We start from the raw sequence: 19,439 nt of genomic DNA on the forward strand, positions 1-19,439 counted from the left end.
AAGATATTATTAAAACTACAAAAGACAAGATTGTTTCCTGATTTAATTTCCAAAACAATAGTCTATTGAGAAAATGGCAAAAAAAGAATAAAAAAGGAACAATAAACAAGAAATGTACAAAATACAGTGTGTACGGAAAGTATTCAGACCCCCTTAAATTTGTCACTCTTTGTTATATTGCAGTCATTTGATCAAATGGTTTAAGATAATGTTTTCCTCATTACTATACACACATCACCCCATATTGACAGAAAAAAAAATAGAATTGCTGAAATGTTTGCAGATTGATTAAAAAAGAAAAACTGAAATATCACACAGCCATAAGTATTCAGACCCTTTGCTTTGGCACTCATATATTTAGCGCAGGTGCTGTCCATTTCTTCTGATCATCCTTGAGATGGTTTTACACTGATTGGACTTGATTAGGAAAGCCACACACCTGTCTAGATAAGACCTTACAGCTCACAGTGCATGTCAGAGCAAACGGGAATCATGAGGTCAAAGGAACTGCCTGAAGAGCTCAGAGACAGAATTGTGGCAAGGCACAGATCTGGCCAAGGGTAAAAAAAATGTCTGCTGGACTTAAGGTTCCTAAGAGCACAGTGGTCTCCATAAGACTTAATGGAAGACGTTTGGGATGATCAGAACCTTTCCGAGAGCTGGCCGTCCAGCCAAACTGAGCAATCGGGGGAGAAGAGCCTTGGTGAGAGCGGTAAAGAGGAACCCAAAGATCACTGTGGCTGAGCTCCAGAGATGCAGTCGGGAGATGGGAGAATGTTCTAGAAAGTAAACCATCACTGCAGCCCTCCACCAGTCAGGTCTTTATGCCAAAGTGGCCGGATGGAAGCCTCTCCTCAGTGCAAGACACATAAAAGGCTGCAAGAGTTTGCTCCAAGATGGTGAGAAATAAGATTCTCTGGTCTGATGAGACCAAGATCGAACTTGTTGGCCTTAATTCTGAGCAGTATGTGTGGAGAAAACCAGGCACTGCTCATCACCTGCCCAATATAGTCCCAACAGTGAAGCATGGTGGTGGCAGCATCATGCTGTGGGGGTGTTTTTCAGCTGCAGGGACAGGACAACTGGTTGCAATCGAAGGAAAGATGAATGTGGCCAAGTACAATGATATCCTGGACGAACACCTTCTCCAGAGTGCTCAAGACCTCAGACCGGGCCGAAGGTTCACCTTCCAACAAGACAATGACCCTAAGCACACCGCTAAAATAACGAAGGAGAGGCTTCAGAATAACTCTGTGACTGTTCTTGAATGGTCCAGCCAGAGCCCTGACTTAAACACAATTGAGCATCTCTGGAAAGACCTGAAAATGGTTGTCCACCATCCAACCTAACAGAACTGGAGAGGATCTGCAAGGAGGAATGGCAGAGAATCCCCAAATCCAAGGGTGAAAAACTTATTGCATCATTCCCCAAAAGACTAATTGCTGTATTAGCTCAAAAGGGTGCTTCTACCAATTACTGAGCAAAGGGTCTGAATACTTATGGCTTTGTGTTATTTCAGTTTTTCTTTTTTAATAAATCTGCAAAAATTTCAAAAATTCAGTTTTTTTTCTGTCAATATGGGGTGCTGCATGTACATTAATGGGGGGGAAAATGAACTTATATGATTTTAGCAAATGGCTGAAATTAACAAAGAGTGAAAAATTTAAGAGGGTCTGAATACTTTCTGTACCCACTATACATGTTCAAAAGGAGTAGGAAGAAGTTAAGAACTTATCAGGTCCTATCCCGAATTCTATTTTCACGACCATAAGGCGCACTTAAGTCTGAAATTTTCTCCAAAATGGACGGTGTGCCTTATAACGCGGCGCGCCTTCTGTGTGTACCGAGTTCCAAAATTTGTAAATGTTGTTGTGTGACTTTGATGAGCGCTCCTCTTGACTGACTGGGAGCATTTCCTGCCGACCGCTGCTTATATAGAGGGAAGGCGGACGTGACTGAGGACAGCATGCGAACGTAAAGGGGGATGGTTGCGCGTGACAGAGAACACTAAAGGCACGGCCCCATAAGGTATATAGCGCCGGTATGTGCATTATGGAAAACAACATCGGTTTGGCTAAGGACCCCCGAAAATGGCACCGACGAAGAGACACGCTTATGAAGCACAGTTTAAACTGCAAGCTATCAGTTACCCGGAGGAACTTGGGAATCGAGCAGCCGCGATAAAATTCAAGATCAACGAATCCATGGTTCGTAAGTGGAGGAAGCAGGAAAACGAGCTTCGCCAAGTCAAGAAGACAAAGCTGAGTTAACGCAGAAACAAGGCGAGGTGGCCTGAGTTGGAAGACCAACTCGAGCAATGGATTAATGGACAAAGAACAGCCTGGACAAGCGTCTCTACGGTCACCATTCGACTGAGTGCAATAACGCTTGCAGAAGAAATGAAAATCAAACATTTTCAAGGAGGTCCGTCTCTGTGCTTTCGTTTTATGAAACGGCGCCATTTATCCATCCAACCAAGGACTACCGTGGCGCAGCAACTTCTGGTGGATTACAAGGAAAAGCCGTCTTCCGCTCGTACTGCAGTAAAAAGATTGCTGACAAACACATCCAGCCTAACCACATCACCAACATGGACGAGGTGCTGCTCACTTTTGACATCATGGTGAACCACCATGTAGAGAAAATGGCGACCACCACGGTAGCGATACGCACAACGGGGCACGAGAAGTCTGCTTTTACTGTTGTGCTTGGTTGCCATGGTAATGGACAGAAACTGCCACCTATGGGGATTTTAAGAGGAACACGCCTAAAGAAAAGCTTCCAGCCGAAATTATTGTTAAGGCCAATCAAAACGGCTGGATGGATGAGGAGAAAATGAGAGAGTGGCTGAGTGAGGTGTACGTAAAGAGACTGGATGTTTTTTTCCACGCGTCACCGTCCCTGTTGCTCTGTGACTTCATGCGCGCCCATTCACAGCCGCTGTGAAAAACCAAGTGCAACTAAGACTGGGCGGCAACGCCGGGCGAGTTACGCCACCGTATGTGAATGGATTGTGGATGCTTGGGCTAAGGTATCTGCTTTGACTGTTGTCCGAGCTTTTGCGAAAGCCGGCATCATTGCTGAACAGCCCCCAGGCAACAAGATTCACTGACAATGACGAGAGCGAACCCGGCGTGTTTGTTGGAGAACTTGGCCAGCTGTTCATTTCAGATAGAGAAGATGAGGACTTTGATGGATTTGTGGATGAGGATTGATAAAAAAATAACGTGAGTACATTGTTAAATACTTCAATGAAGTACAACCGAACTCAGTTTTGCTCCCGCTCCTTTTTAAAAACATTGTTTTAGCGTGCATGCATGCTACCGTGTGTTTTAAGATAGCGTATGTTTTACCATGCCTGCGCCCAATAATGTGGTGCGCTTATGTATGAGTTAAATACAGAAATAGACCCCGTAACTGTGTGTGTATATGTATATGTATATATACATATATATATATATATATATATATACATATATATATATACATATATATATATATATATATACATATATATATATATATATATATATATATATATATACATATACATATATATATATATATATATATATATATATATATATATATACACATATATATATATATATATATATATATATATATATATATACACACACACACAAAACCCCAAATTCTAATGAAGTTGGGACGTTGTGTTAAACATAAATAAAAACAGAATACAATGATTTGCAAATCATGTTCAACCTATACTTAATCAAATACACTTCAAAGACAAGATATTTAATGTTCAAACTGATAAACTTGATTGTTTTTAGCAAATAATCATTAACTTATAATTTTATGGCTGCAACACGTTCCAAAACAATGGGACAGGTGGCAAAAAAGACTGAGAAAGTTGAGGAATGTTCATCAAACACCTGTTTGGAACATCCCACAGGTGAACAGGCTAATTGGGAACAGGTGGGTGCCATGACTGGGTAGAAAAGGAGCTTCCCTGAATTGCTCAGTCATTCACAAGCAAAGATGGGGCGAGGTTCACCTCTTTGTGAACAAGTGCGTGAGAAAATAGTCCAACAGTTTAAGGACAATGTTCCTCAACGTATAATTGCAAGAAATTAAGGGATTCCATCATCTACGGTCCATATCATCATCAACAGGTTCAGAGAATCTGGAGAAATCACTGCAGGTAAGCGGCAAGGCCGAAAACCAACATTGAATGCCCGTGACCTTCGATACCTCAGGCGGCACTGCATCAAAAACCGACATCAATGTGTAAAGGATATCACCGCATGGGCTCAGGAACACTTCAAAAAACCAATGTCAGTAAATACAGTTCGGCGCTACAGCCATAAGTGCAACTTGAAACTCTACTATGCAAAGCAAAAGCCATTTATCACCAACACCCAGAAACGCCGCCGACTTCTCTGGGCCAGAGCTCATCCAAGATGGACTGATGCAAAGTGGAAAAGTGTTCTCTGGTCCGACGACTCCAAATTTCAAATTGTTTTGGGAAATTGTGGACGTCGTGTGCTCTGGACCAAAGAGGAAAAGAACCATCCGGACTGTTCTGGACGCAAAGTTCAAAAGCCAGCATCTGTGATGGTATGGAGCTGTGTTAGTACCAATGGCGTGGGTGCCTTACACATCTGTGAAGGCACCATTAATGCTGAAAGGTACATACAGGTTTTGGAGAAACATATGCTGCCATCCAAGCAACTTTTCATGGACGCACCTGCTTATTTCAGCAAAAAAATGCCAAACCCGGCGGCACGGTGGAAAACTGGTTAGGGTGTCTGCCTCACATTTCTGAGGACCGGGGTTCAATCCCCGGCCCCGCCTGTGTGGAGTTTGCATGTTCTCCCCGTGCCTGTGTGGGTTCTCTGCGGGAACTTCGGTTTCCTCCCACATCCCAAAAACATGCATGGTAGGTTAATTGAAGACTCTAAATTGCCCGTAGGTGTGAATGTGAGTGCGAATGGTTGTTTGTTTGTATGTGCCCTGCGATTGGCTGGCAACCAGTTCAGGGTGTACCCCGCCTCCTGACCGTTGATAGCTGGGATACGCTCCAGCACTCCCGCGACCCTTGTGAGGATAAGCGGCTTGGATAATGGATGGATGGACGGAATGCCAAACCACATTCTGCACGTGTTACAACAGCTTGGCTTCGAAGTAAAAGAGTGCGGGTACAAGACTGGCCTGCCTGCAGTCCAAACCTGTCCCCCATTGAACTTACCACACATGTGTTTGGTATGTGAGAGGAAACCGGAGTACTCGGAGAAAACCCACGCAGGCACGGGGAAAACATGCTAACTCCACACAGGCGCGGCCGGGATTTCAACCCCGGTCCTCAGAACTGTGAGGCAGATGTGCTAACCAGTCGGCCAACAATGCCGCCCAAAGTTTGAACTCTTTCATCAAAAGGTCAGGAGCTCAAAGAGACTTTGTTTGGAATGAACGATCAGTTCCCCAAGGAAATAAACGAGGGATAAAATCTTGTACCCGTTGATGAAGAATCACCGCGACAAAGGCAAACGAGCGTGGCTAGTTGTCGAGCAACTATATATCGACGGCCAACTGTTTCGTGATGCCATCGCGCCCTGGCTCTTCTCGATAAGTACTTGTTTTGATCCGTTGTCGTTATGAATTGTCAAAAGTGTACTGTATTTTGTTTCATTCTTTCCACTTTTGCTTCGACAAACAAACAAAAAACTGAATCACGCATGCCAACATCATGAATCCTCACTCCTATCTGTCTGCTTTCCAGCTCTGCTTGTTTCCACACACACTAAACACACAAGTCGCTAAAAACTCTTCTTGCGCACTACAAACAACCACCACACACCATATTATCCCCTTATCACTGTTTGTTTTTTATGTTCAGCATTGTTTCGTTACCCTTCTATGTACCCTGGCTTTGCCGTACTTAAATATAGCATCTCTATCACTCTCTAGAAATAACATTTATCAACACAATACCAAAAAAATCTCCCGAAAACTTGTCAAAAAAACACAACAAAGAATGCATAGTACCAAATATATTTAAAATTATAAAACATGCACCCATTATATATTACACTTAACTTTTGTGTCATGGAATGTCATTGCCGTTCGATCGCAGGCAAAGAGAATTAAGATTATGGATTATACCATCCATCCATCGCTTATCCTCACAAGGATCACGGGCGTGCTGGAGCCAATCCCAGCTATCATCAGGCAGGAGGCGGGGTACAGCCTGAACTGGTTGCCAGCCAATCGCAGGGCACATAGAAACAAACAACCATACGCACCCACATTCACACCTATGGGCAATTTAGAGTTGTCAATTAACCTACCATGCATGTTTTTGGGATGTGGGAGGAAACCGGAGTGCCCGGAGAAAACTCACGCAGGCACGGGGAGAACATGCAAACTCCACACAAGTGGGGTCGGGGATTGAACCCCGCCCGGACCTCAGAACTGTGAGGCAGACGCTCTAACCAGTCGCCCACCGTGCCGCATGGATTATACCACTAAATTTAAAACAGACCTCCTCCTAAAACGCATCTTACTAAGTCAAGAAAAATGCCTCATTGACTCTAATTTCACTCAGGTTATCTTGGCCTTTTATAACTGTAGACAAAGAGGGATCTCAATACTAGTCCATAAAAGACTACTTTTTACAATAAATAGTACAGAAGCAGATCCAGAAGGTCGATATATAATTATACAGGATACAATATTTAACAAGCTTTACACAATAGTCAATGTATACGCTTCAAATAAGAATGATCCAGCCTTTTTTCACACGCTCGTTTCACACTTAAACTTCTCAGTCAATTGTACAATTATTATGGGAGGTGATTTTAACCTTACGCTAAATGCCCTAATAGATCGCTCAAATCTCAAAAATAGCAATCAGCCACAATGCCCCAATATATTAGAGCAGTATATGGACGACGTGGCCAGTTGCCAGGGCACCTCGGTGGGGCTGGCGGACCAGTGTGGGACGTGTCCCGTCCACCGATCCCGCCCCTCGATTGATTGGGTAGGGTACTCAGCCTCCACGGTACGGGCACACTAATTACAGGACACTTCTTTCAGTCTTTGTGCATGTAAAACGGTATCAATTCACTTGCATATGTCCGCAGGCACACACCCCTGGAAGTCTTTCACTGGGTGTGGGGCCATGCACTTATTGTGACAAATAACTCACGAATATGCGAATTGCTTGTGTATCCCCTCACTCACACTCTCGTCCTATGGCCTTTTATAATTTACATAGTCAAGCCTACCACACTTCAGTTGTACAGCCGGGTTCACGACCCTTGTCGTGCATGCTTCTTCTCCTGCCCTTGTCCTGTTCTATCTTGTCCTGTCCTTCCCTCACAGGGTGTAGCACTACAACCCCATGCAACACTGATATTTAAATTGTCATTGTTGTAGATAATGTAATGACTTACTTTTCTCATCCTGTTTACAATTTGTGCTTTGTCTTTTGTCTTTCTTTCTCTCTCCCTTCTAGAAACTTGGTTCTGTTCAACTCTGATTCTCAATAAACTTCAATTATAAAACTGAGAAACCACAGCAGAAGCTTAAAAGCTCCACTGTGAGCTTTTATAAAGGGGATACAGATATTTCATTCTGCTTGACCTCACAGCCGAACAGGCCTCAAAAAATAAAAAAAATTAAATTAAAAAAAATGTAAAACATAAGATAACCTTTAATAATATAACCTTTCCCCAATGGGGAAATATTCAATTTTGAGGTTCAATTATCAGTTAACTGAGAATGCATATCCTCCTATTCTTATGGCTCGATTAATCACATGACATCATGTAAATTTCATAATAGTGGGGAGTTTTACATACCGTGTCTTCCTTTAGCAACTTCACAACAAAGTCTTCATCCATCAGATAAAGTGGTTGATCTTCAGGTACAGTCTCGCAAACCGGAGCTGGCTCAAGGGCGGATACACTCAAAACAGATGGCCGGCTCTGCATTTTATTATCAAGTGGCTCTGGAAACAGAGCTTCCCTTTTGTACGGGTAAAACAAATCCATAGGCTCGATAAAGTCACTAGCATGGCTGAAGTCTGTGGAAAAATCATTCATTTTTGCGGATGAACCAAGTGGTTCATAACATAAGTCACTGTTCTTTCCTAGGGGCTGAGGGTTATCCGAATCAAAAATGTTCTTTTGTGGGTCATCATGGTGTCCAGCTGTTTGCGTAGTTGGAGACATGTCCTCTGTATTCACAGGACAACCTTCTGCGTTCTGGTTTGAACTTATTTTTGAATCTCCATATTGGTTCTCTGTGTTCAGTTTTGCTTGAAGATCTGGGTAACCAATCGCTTCCTTTTGTGTTTCTGCAAACACCTCAACAGGTAAAATGTTTTCTCCTGACTCCTTTCTTCTGTCCTGCAATGAACACACTGTTTTCTCCCATTCCTCTTCCAATTGAAACACAGTGTCAATATTTACCCCCCTAAGACTTTTCTGACAATCAAAGTGTCCTTCATTAACTTGTGAATCAGCTTGCTTCAAGAAATCTTGCTTATAAGATCTTGGTGTAACACGATCCTGCTGCCAATGTTGTTTGTGAGAATATGGTTGCAATTCAGTTTTGCTAAAGCACTGGGCTTGGTTAGTATGATCACTTTCCAATTGATTGTCATCGCCACAGGACACAAATTTATCTGTGTCACAGTGGACAACAAGGGGGTCAACGTCAAGGGATACTTCATCTTTCCCAATAGAATTTGCACTCATTTGTTTATGTTGACAATCTGTTTTGTAACATTCATTTTCCAATTCAACTCCATTGACAGCTTGAGAATGAATACATTTTTCATTCACCTGTGAATTCCTCACAGGGTCCATAGCTCGCTTCAAACATTCCTGTTCTTCATTAGAAGTTGATGGAACACTTAACACCTCTGAAAATTCTTGCTTAGAACAGAGACGCTTTTCAGTTTTTGGATACGCATGGAATTGGTTAGTATCATCACCTTCTTGAGCTCCTAATGATGACCGTCTTCTAACTGGAGGTTCTTCCTGTGAGGCTGCTTCATCTTTAAGAGAATAATTTGCATTTGTCTGTCGAAACTTAGAATCTTTGTTCTCATGTGCATTTTCCAATGTAAGTTTTTTCAGCGGTTTTGGTAAAATGTCTTCGGTTTGGTTCTTGAAATCTACCTCTTTCTTTTCTCCAAATCCCTTGTAATCCAACTCCCCTTCTTCTTTTTCTTCTTCTTTTTGGACGTTTACCTGTATATCATCCATGGAGTTTAGTGAAAAAATACCTTCATCAATATATGTCTCAGTAATTGACTGGTCATCTGGCACTTCACATGTAATCGGGACAGATCCTCCATCAGCACAAGTAATTTCCACATGGGTTGCACAGTACATATCACAAGGTGTTGACCAATCACACAATGAATTGTCACGTTGACTCTCACAACATTTCTCTGGAACTACTCCATCCTCGCTCTCCACCCAGGAATCTGGAGAGCTGATAGCAGAATCGCCCATGACAGACTCAGTTTTCACTAACTCAGGCAACATAGAGTCAAAGAAAGAGTGACTGTTTGTTAATTGTAGAGAGTTACTGGTTAAGTTGGTTAAGACTTCTTCTGTAGGTTCCTCAGCATTTTCTTCTGCATTACTTAAATTGTCTTCCATGCAGGTGGAATGAGCTAAGAAGTCTTCACTAGACCATGTGTGAGATATTGCTGGCTGAATCGATGGTGGAACGGACGCCCTGTTCTCTGGCACAAAAGAAAATAAGATTTGGGGTGGAGGTTGTGCACAGTCCATCTGGAACATGATGCACCTCTCTCTCACTCTGCTGCTATGAACACTATTTCCTAAATGGTGGGTGTCATGGTCACAGAAGTTGAGTCGTCCCACAGAGATACTCCTTTCGATGAGTGGATAACTCTCTTTTTGCTAAGGAAGTCAAAATTTTAAAAAAATCAGTATAGCACTCATCATCAGATTAGTTTTGAACACAATATGATGAAAGAAACATGAGATACATGCACGTTAAGGGATTTATTACCTCCTCCATGCCAGGGAAGTGCTCAAGGAACTGTGATACATATGTCATGATGGACTGTTCATCTGGTGCACTGATAGTCACATCTGGAGGAGAAAACAAGGCATTTACCAGAGTTACTATGATACAAAGAATGTCGGTCAGTTCGGCACGATTAATCAGTACAAAAACCATCAAAATGATTTCAAGCTTTCCATGCTGCTGCATTACTTTAGCAGAACATTTCCATATTCAAGATCCACATTGAACAATTCTATCTTATTAACATCAACACTTATCTTGTTCATCTCTTATTTCACCAATTCACACAAATGCAACCAGTCCCCGTGAATGATGTACAAGCTTGCAATATCGTCCAATCACTGCAACTTTTCTGCGAATTGGACAAATCATCAGAGCTTTCCGCAAGTTCCACCAATCATAGCAGTCCCCCGCCCAAACGTAACACATGCACTGCCAAGTTGAAGGTATATGTGACCTGAATGTTTCATCTCCCAACAAACAAATATTCGTCTCAAGACTGTGCACAGTAGTTTTCCGATGTGTTTCCGAACTGTTTTGCACACCATCCAATGCTGTGGTGGAGCACAAATGAAAACATCTATTGACAAAAACCTTTCTACCGCGGAACACTGGAGAATGGCCGAAACAAGAACACAGACAAGACTACTCAATTTAATGAAAGCTGTTGGACCTAAATCTGTTGAAAGAGCTGAAAGACTGAAGAAGGGTTGGATTAAAAATGCATGGTTTGTAATAACTTTTGTTCTAAAACCTGTTCACTGAGGTGGCACGGTGGGCGACTGGTTAGAGCGTCTGCCTCCCAGTTCTGAGGACTGGGGTTCAATCCCCGGCCCTGCCCGTGTGGAGTTTGCATGTTCTCCCCGTGCCTGCGTGGGTTTTCTCCGGGCACTCCGGTTTCCTCCCACATCCCAAAAACATGCATGGTAGATTGATTGAAGACTCTAAATTGCCCATAGGTGTGAATGTGAGTGCGATTGGTTTGTTTATATGTGCTGTGCGATTGGCTGGCAACCAGTTCAGGGTGTAGCTGAGATAGGCTCCAGCACGCCCGCGACCCCAGTGAGGAGAAGCGGCTCAGAAAATGGAAGTTGTCACTGAATGATAAAGGCATGTTCACCTGATGCTGTGAATATATGAGTGTATGCGAGTGCTTGTGATGAGAAATTGACTTTTTAAAACTGACTGTGCCAGCCACTCATATTTATACTTTATATTCAAACGGGCCATTTATTCTGTCGTAAATAATGAATTAAAAATTATATTTTAAAATATTTTATTTATAATAAATATATTTTTATTTATTTATAATGTATTTTTTAAATATTTTAAATATTTTATGCCTGAGATACGAGCCACCTTCATATATTAACAGCATAAATTATCTGTGTTAATATTAAATGTTGAATGTGTAATGTATTTAGATAAGAGAGCACGTGTGTGAGGCAGAGGAAAGAAAAAAAAATACTTGATGCTAGGAAGATCAAACAATATTTTGTAAAATGTAAGAAAATGTCACAAGACAAATACTTTAATACAATTATATATTTATAAAATATATATTTATATATTTTTTTTGGTGTGCCGTGAGATTTTCCAATTGTAAAATATGTGCCTCCGCTACATAAAGGTTGGAAATCACTGCTTTAGTCAGGTCATGTATTCTAATCAGTCAGGTCAAATCAACATTGCAACATGACTGAAATAATGGGAGCTAACTTACTGTAGTTGAATTACTTTATTTTAATTAAATTACACAACTGTTAGTGCCAGCACTAGCTTGCTCGGCGACATAAAGTTTTGTTGAATGCTTGCGAGCAGTATCATATTAAAAGTACGGAAACATACCTCAACCAAACCTTAAATGAACATAATCTCCTGAGCACCGGTGACTAGCAGCACACGTCCCCCCCGCAACCCCCCCCCCCCCCCCATTTTGTTTTTAAAATACATGCGTCGCGATGTCATCGCCATGATAACGAGTGTATCCGGTCGCGTTTGAGTTGACAAGATAAAGCCCAGTGATCGTAAAAGATGGGATGCTGTGGTAACGGAATACAAGATTTTATTGCAGTAGTCTGACATCGTCCAATCGTGAAAGACCAAATTTGTCTTGTAGTCTGATCCACGCATTACACGTTGTCCATCTCAGACGTGTTGTCTGTCCCACACAGCCGATATGTTTTTTTTAAATAACGTTATTGGTTGTCAGATATTCACAGTACTATGTCAAAAGACACGCGACAAAGCTACAAATAAACTAGCTTTTGAATTAAAATATACTGTACACGATGGCGACGCGGAGTAAATGTCTTTTGCGGAGCCGATCGATCGTCGAATTATGACATTAAAGCCGATCAACATAAAATGCTAATTATCGGCAGATACCGATCAGATCGGTGAAAATTTTAATACATACTCACACACACACACACACACACACACAATATTTTGGCTGATACTGATATCAGCAATAATCACACATTCTTTACTAATTTTGTAGTGTGGAATGTTAGGAAAGGGATGATCAAGTGATATTAATCAAACAGAGAACAATAATCAACAAAAGTAGGTATGAGAAAAACTGACCCATTAATTATCACCATTGGTTTAATAAAGTAAAATAAGAATGTACTCCAATTGGATAAAATCAATTAAAATTATATTAAAAACCCTGAAAAATTATTACAGTAAAACTAATAATAAAATATATATTTAAATTGCAACATAACCACTGTTTAACTAAACCATGAGCATATTCTACATTTGAATAGCTTAAACAAACTATCAATTGGGAAAAAAATGAAACATAACATGAATAAATTATCAAGAGAAATTATACTTTTGAAGTTAGGGTTAGGTTAATAAAGTTCAATTAAGTTACCTTTTGCTGTCAGTACATGGTGGGAACATGTGCAGCAATAAACTTTAGAACTTCTTGATGCAACTGCAGTTTAGTTTTATTAACGATGTTGTGGCAGATAATAAATTAGGAATCATGTAGTGAGGCTCGAGGTGCTCAGCTGTCTCTTTGTGTGGATCGTAGGGATCGCTATTCCTCCTGTGCACGTCCTGGCCTCTGAGAGGCATTTTGGTGTATGCAATAAGATACACAGTTGCAGTGACAAAGATAGAAGGGAGGGATAGAGCGAAGTCTGGGCGTCTCTGCTAAAGCTACTGCCCCCGCGACCCACCCTCAGCTAAGCGGAAGAAAATGGATGGATGGATGGATGGATGTAGGGAGGGAGGGGGTTTTGGGCTAGGGTGGGGCTTAAGGCGCTTTAGGATGGGTTAAGGTTTGTATTAGGGTGGGATAGGGTTAGTCGGAAACATTTTGACGCCTCCACATTTAAGTCACATCTTTTCCCGTCTGGAAGCAGTAGGGCGTGTTCTACCGGGTTACGGCATCCAATCATAGTGCAACGGCGCGTGTTCAGGAGCCAGTAATACTAGCGCAGGGTGTGTCCTGCTTGGAAACTATGTGGGAATCCTAATAATGCCTCTCTGAACACTTCACTCTCAGGGTAGCGATTCGCATGGCAATTCTTTTGAGTGTACTGAATCACTAGAATTGGTTCGTGAAAAAGATTCATTCAAAAGGTTTGATCACAGAATCATTCAAGTGCTTCCTCAATCAGTTCATGATTCAGCCCTGTGGTTCCCGTTCACCCAACACGTTCACCGAAGGACTGTCCGTTGTTGTCACGTATTGTAAACTAAGAAAGGCGTGGAGATTTAAAAAAAAAAAAAAACTTAAGCTAAGTTATCACCTACCTACCTATTGCTCAACAAGCTCTCGCACACCCGGCTTCGGTCATGACTCGTTAACATCCGTATGGCGAGCTCAACGACCGCACATATCCTTCCGCATCCCCTCTTGTCTGCATTCCACCACAATGGACAGCATCATTGACACCAGCACACAGGCTTCCTGCTCGCCCACCATGTTATTGTCATCTGATAAGTGTGAAGCGTGTTTGAGTGTCTTGAGGAGCGCTATATAAATTGAAAGTGTTATTATTATAATCCCCTCACCTTATCGTGGTGGAGGGGTTTGTGTGTCGTGCGCAGAACACCTCAGGGATGAGTCTGGGAGACATCCTAATCCGATGCCCCAGCCACCTCATCTGGCTCATCTCAATGTGGAGGAGCAGCAGCTCTACTCTGAGCTCCTCCCGGATGACAGAGCTTCTCATCCTATCTCTAAGGGAGAGCCCTGACACCCTCCGGAGGAAACTCATTTTGGCCGCTTGGATCGATCTGTGATCCTGTTCTTGTTCTTTAGATGAGTGTAGGAATGCAGATGAAGCGTTAAATTGAGAGCTTCGCCTTTCGGCTTAGCTCCTTTTTCACCACAATGGACCGATACAAAGTCTGCATCACTGCAAATGCTGCACCAAGCTGCCTGTCGATACCCGTTCCATTCTTCCCTCACTTTTGAACAAGAGCCCAAGATATTTGAACTCCTCCTTGAAGGAGGTCTTCGAAGTATTCTCCCCACCGACTCACAACGTCCCGAGTCGAGGTCAGCAGCGCCCCATCCCCACTATACACAGTGTTGGTGGTGCATTGCTTTCCTCTCTTGAGACACCGGATGGTGGGCCAAAATTTCTTCCAAGCCGTCCGGAAGTCTTTCTCCATGGCCTCACCGAACTCCTCCCATATCCGATTTTTTGCTTCAGCGACCACCAAAGCTGCCTTCCGCTTGGCCAGCCGGTACCCATCAGCTGCCTCAGGAGTCCCACCGGCCAAAAAAGCCCGATATGACTCCTTCTTCAGCTTGACGGCAATTGCCGCCACGACAGGCACCGACCACCTTACGGCCACAGCTCCGGTCGGCCGCCTCAGCAATGGAGTATATAATAAGTATATATATTATATATATATACTTATTATACATAGAGAGTGGGTACGGACAGCCTTTTTTTAATGGGGGGCCCTCGTCGAGTGAGGATGCTGCATCGGGCAAGCACCAAACGTGACAAGTGAAAGCAAACTCAAATTTAAAGTGATGACCCATGAACGGCCTACCAAATCACATCATTTACTGGATGCAATTATCTGCTTTTCTTACAGGTAGTATTGGCGTATTGCAAAAACTCTTTGTCTTTATTTATACTGCCACTTTCAGTAAACCTTTGACGGTTTTACTTACCATTTTCTGCTTCTGATTTCACAGGGTACTGAGCACTGGGTTGTCTGACATTACTAACCCAACAACTGCTATCATGTTTTGACTATAAGATTTCAGGGTCACGTTCCAGCATGTTTGGCTTTAAGTAGGGCCCAACCGATATGGATTTTGTTTTTTAGGCCGATGCCGATAATTGACTGAAAACTAATCTGAGAACAGATTAATCGGCCCATGCATTTAAAAAGTATATAATGAATAAAATAGCTTCTTTTCTGATCCCTTATATATCCAGATATAGCATTTCCCCTTAAAACATAAAAATTAATGGCAATTTTCCATTATGTTTTGTCCATAAAATACAAACACTATTCCAATGAAGTTGTGACGTTGTGTTAAACATAAATAAAAACAGAATACACTGATTTGCAAATCAGGTTCAACCTATATTTAATAGAATACACTACAAAGACAAGATATTGAATGTTCAAACTAATACACTTTATTGTTTTTAGCAAAAAAAATCATTAACTTAGAATATTATGGCTGCAACACAATCCAAAAAAGCTGGGACAGGTGGCAAAAAAGACTGAGAAAGTTGAGGAAAGCTCATCAAACACCTGTTTGGAACATCCCACAGGTGAACAGGCTCATTGGGAACAGGTGGGTGCCATGATTGCTTCCCTGAATTGCTCAGTCATTCACAAGCAAAGATGGGGCGAGGTTCACCTCTTTGTGAACAAGTGTGTGAGAAAATAGTCCAACAGTTTAAGGACAATGTTCCTCAATGTACAATTGTAAGGAATTTAGGGATTTCATCATCTACGGTCCATGATATCATCAAAAGGTTCAGAGAATCTGGAGAAATCACTGCATGGAAGCGGCAAGGGCGAAAACCCACATTGAATGCCCGTGACCTTCGATCCGTCTGGCGGCACTGCATCAAAAACTGACATCAATGTGTAAAGGATATCACCACACTTCCGAAAACCAATGTCAGTAAATACAGTTCGGCGCTACATCTGTAAGTGCAACTTGAAACTCTACTATGCAAAGCAAAAGCCATTTATCAACAACACTCAGAAACGCTGTCGGCTTCTCTGGGCCCGAGCTCATCTAGGATGGACTGATGCAAAGTGGAAAAGTGTTCTGTGGTCCGACGAGTCCACATTTCAAATTGTTTTGTGAAATTGTGGGTGTCGTGTAGGAAAAGAACCATCCGGACTGTTATGGACGCAAAGTTCAAAAGCCAGCATCTGTGATGGTATGGGGATGTGTTAGTTCCAATGGCATTGGTAACTTACACATCTGTGAAGGCACCATTAATGCTGAAAGGTACATACAGGTTTTGGAGAAACATATGCTGCCATCCAAGCAACATCTTTTTCATGGACGCCCCTGCTTATTTCAGCAAGACAATGCCAAACCACATTCTGCACGTGTTACAACAGTGTGGCTTCGGAGTAAAAGAGTGTGGGTACTAGACTGGCCTGCCTGCAGTCCAGACCTGTCTCCCATTGAAAATGTGTGGCGCATTATGAAGCATAAAATATGACAACGGAGACCCCGGACTGTTGAACAGCTGAAGCTGTATATCAAGCAAGAATGGGAAAGAATTCCACCTACAAAGCTTCAACAATTAGTGTCCTCAGTTCCCAAACGTTTATTGTTAAAGACACAGTAACACAGTGGTAAACATGACCTTGTCCCAGCTATTCTGGAACGTGTTGCAGCCATAAAATTCTAAGTTAATGATTATTTGCTAAAAAGATTAAAGTTTATCAGTTTAACATTAAATATCTTGTCTTTGTAGTGTATTCAATTAAATATAGGTTGAACATGATTTGCAAATCATTGTATTCTGTTTTTATTTATGTTTAACACAACTTCCCAACTGCATTGGAATTGGGGTTGTACATATTTTGTATAGAACACAATAAAATTAATACAAAACATCCGTCCATCGCAATGCCCAATCGCAGGGTACATACAAACGGTCGCGGGTTAGGGAGAGCCCAGACACTCTTCCAAGGAAGTTCACTTCGGCCTATCCCAGCTATCATCGGGCAGGAGGCGGGGTACACCCTGAACTCGTTGCCAGCCAATTGCAGGGCACACATAAACAAACAACCATTCGCACTCACAGTCACGCCTACGGGCAATTTAGAGTCTACAATTAACCTACCACGCATGTCTTTGGGATGTGGGAGAAAACCCACGCAGGCACGGGGAGAACATGCAAACTCCACACAGTCGGGGCCAGGGATTGAACCAGGGTCCTCAGAACTGTGAGGCTGACGCTCTAACCAGTCGTCCACCGTGCTGCCTCTGGCAAACAGAACCCTAAAATTACAATAGCTAAAATCACAGCTAGTTTAAGGCTCACACAAAGCCAAGTGCGTTTCTCTGCAGGTTTGTGAGCTCAAGGAAGAAGCAGACACTGGAGCAGAACGAAAGGCACCAGCACTTGAACCAAGTGTGTGGCTTTGTGTCAAGGTGCATAGAGCAAGGTGCCCTGCGATTGGCTGGCGACCAGTTCAGGGTGTACTCCGCTTGTCGCACGAAGGTCGCTGGGATAGAGTCCAGCACGCCCGCAACCCTAGTGAGGATAATCGGTGCAGAAAATGGATGGATGAACTTTCGTCATATTTACCGAGCCCAATGAATGTCTCCTTTCATTTTGAAAGGAGGGTGTTGTGCTAAAATTGACGGCATCAGAGGAAAAAAATACTTTCGTGACCTTTGATTTTTGCAGAATAGCCTGTGTGATTAGGCACGGTCCACAAATAAACTGCAGAGTTGGCCTACTTGAGTGAAAGTGTATTTCAGATTGGCTGAACATATGTAATTGTAAACACCATTTTGTCTACCATGAGTAATTGAGGTTATGTGTGGAGTTTTGTTTTCCAGGTATCCATTGATCCTATCAAAAATGTTGACGAGTAAGTAATGCAATAGGGGGTGTCCTGATTCAATGTCAAAGATCGGCTCGGGACAACCTTTGCAAAAAAAAACAATTCCATGCGCCGCTCCAGCACTTCTATCCAGCAGTGCCCGAACGGCACAGGTTGCTAAGGTGCTAACATAGTAGCAAAGGGTAAGAGTGAATGTTGCTTGCGTGGTCGTTTATTGACGCTCCAGTTGAAGTTCACTGTAAAACTAAACACACACAACAAAAGAATTACACCTATCGAATGTTCAAACGCATCACAGACTCCGCTTCTTTCTTTGTTTTTGTTCACAAAAATCGCTCGTTCACAGCTAACACACAATGAATGAAAAACACCATTGACGAGATAACAAAAATTAGCCTTGAACTCATGGCACTTGTAGCTCTCAAAATAATGAATAATGAATAATAAACGCTGTATAACCACATATAAAGAGGCAATATGACAATACCCTCTGGCATATATTCTTATAAACTGTGAAAAACGAGTTTCATTAACAACACTCAATCGTGACGTCTACTTTCTTTGTTACTGCAAGTGTGTAATCTCATTGCGTGCGCCACACTGCCCCTCTGAGGCCAAGACGTGCACAGCAGGAACTGCGCTCCTAAAAAAGCATACATAGAGAAGCACTTTGAGCCTCACTATATGGTTCCTATCAGTCACGATGTTGTCAATAAAACTAAACCCCAAGCATCAAGAAATTCAAAAGTATAATATAAAGTATTGTATCTGTAGAAATCATTCGTATTATTCTCACAAGTAATTACATTTGAGGGACTCAACATGCCCCAATTCTAAAGAAAGTTGGCACGCACATTGGGTCTGGCGAAAACTTTTGTATTTTATATTTGAATGTTGCCATACACAATTTAAAAAAAACATTCTCTGTAGCGCCCCCTAAAGAGCACTATCTGCGGAGAGTTTGGCCTAGGTCTACAAACGTTTGGGGGCACGTGTAGCAGAACACCGAATGGAGTCGTGGGTGCAATCAGCAACTGCCACTTCACCTCTACCGCTGACATTTTGGGACAAAAATTTTGCATTCCATGATCAGGCCAGTCCAAATCATTGTGGCTGCAGCAGATTGGTTATGTGCCGCCTAAAAATGTAAAAGTCAAATTGCTGCACCGTCAAACACGAGACGCAGCAGCTGATTCTTTTCCAAACACAATCTAGATCAGGGATCGGCAACCTCTGTGACATTGAGGGCCAGTTTGAAATGTTCTTCTCAGCGAGCGCGCCACTGTCGACACAAACGCAAAGTTAAATTATGACACAAAATACAAAGACATTTCCAACATACATCCGGC

At 42.3% G+C, this 19,439-nt stretch overlaps 1 protein-coding gene across 2 annotated transcripts in view; it reads right to left on the reverse strand.

The window, feature by feature from the left end:
- LOC133412371 (interaptin-like) overlaps positions 1-19,439 on the reverse strand; it is a 79,153-nt gene that overhangs the window by 22,458 nt on the left and 37,256 nt on the right. For both annotated transcript variants that reach the window (XM_061695487.1, XM_061695486.1), the window contains exons 8-9: positions 10,027-10,109; positions 7,833-9,914 (exon numbers count right to left, since the gene is read on the reverse strand). In XM_061695487.1, the coding sequence (XP_061551471.1) occupies positions 7,833-9,914; positions 10,027-10,109 (2,165 nt within the window). The remainder of the gene's footprint in view (positions 1-7,832; positions 9,915-10,026; positions 10,110-19,439) is intronic.

This window comes from Phycodurus eques, chromosome 14 (genome assembly GCF_024500275.1).
Source record: "Phycodurus eques isolate BA_2022a chromosome 14, UOR_Pequ_1.1, whole genome shotgun sequence".
Lineage (NCBI taxonomy): Eukaryota > Metazoa > Chordata > Actinopteri > Syngnathiformes > Syngnathidae > Phycodurus > Phycodurus eques.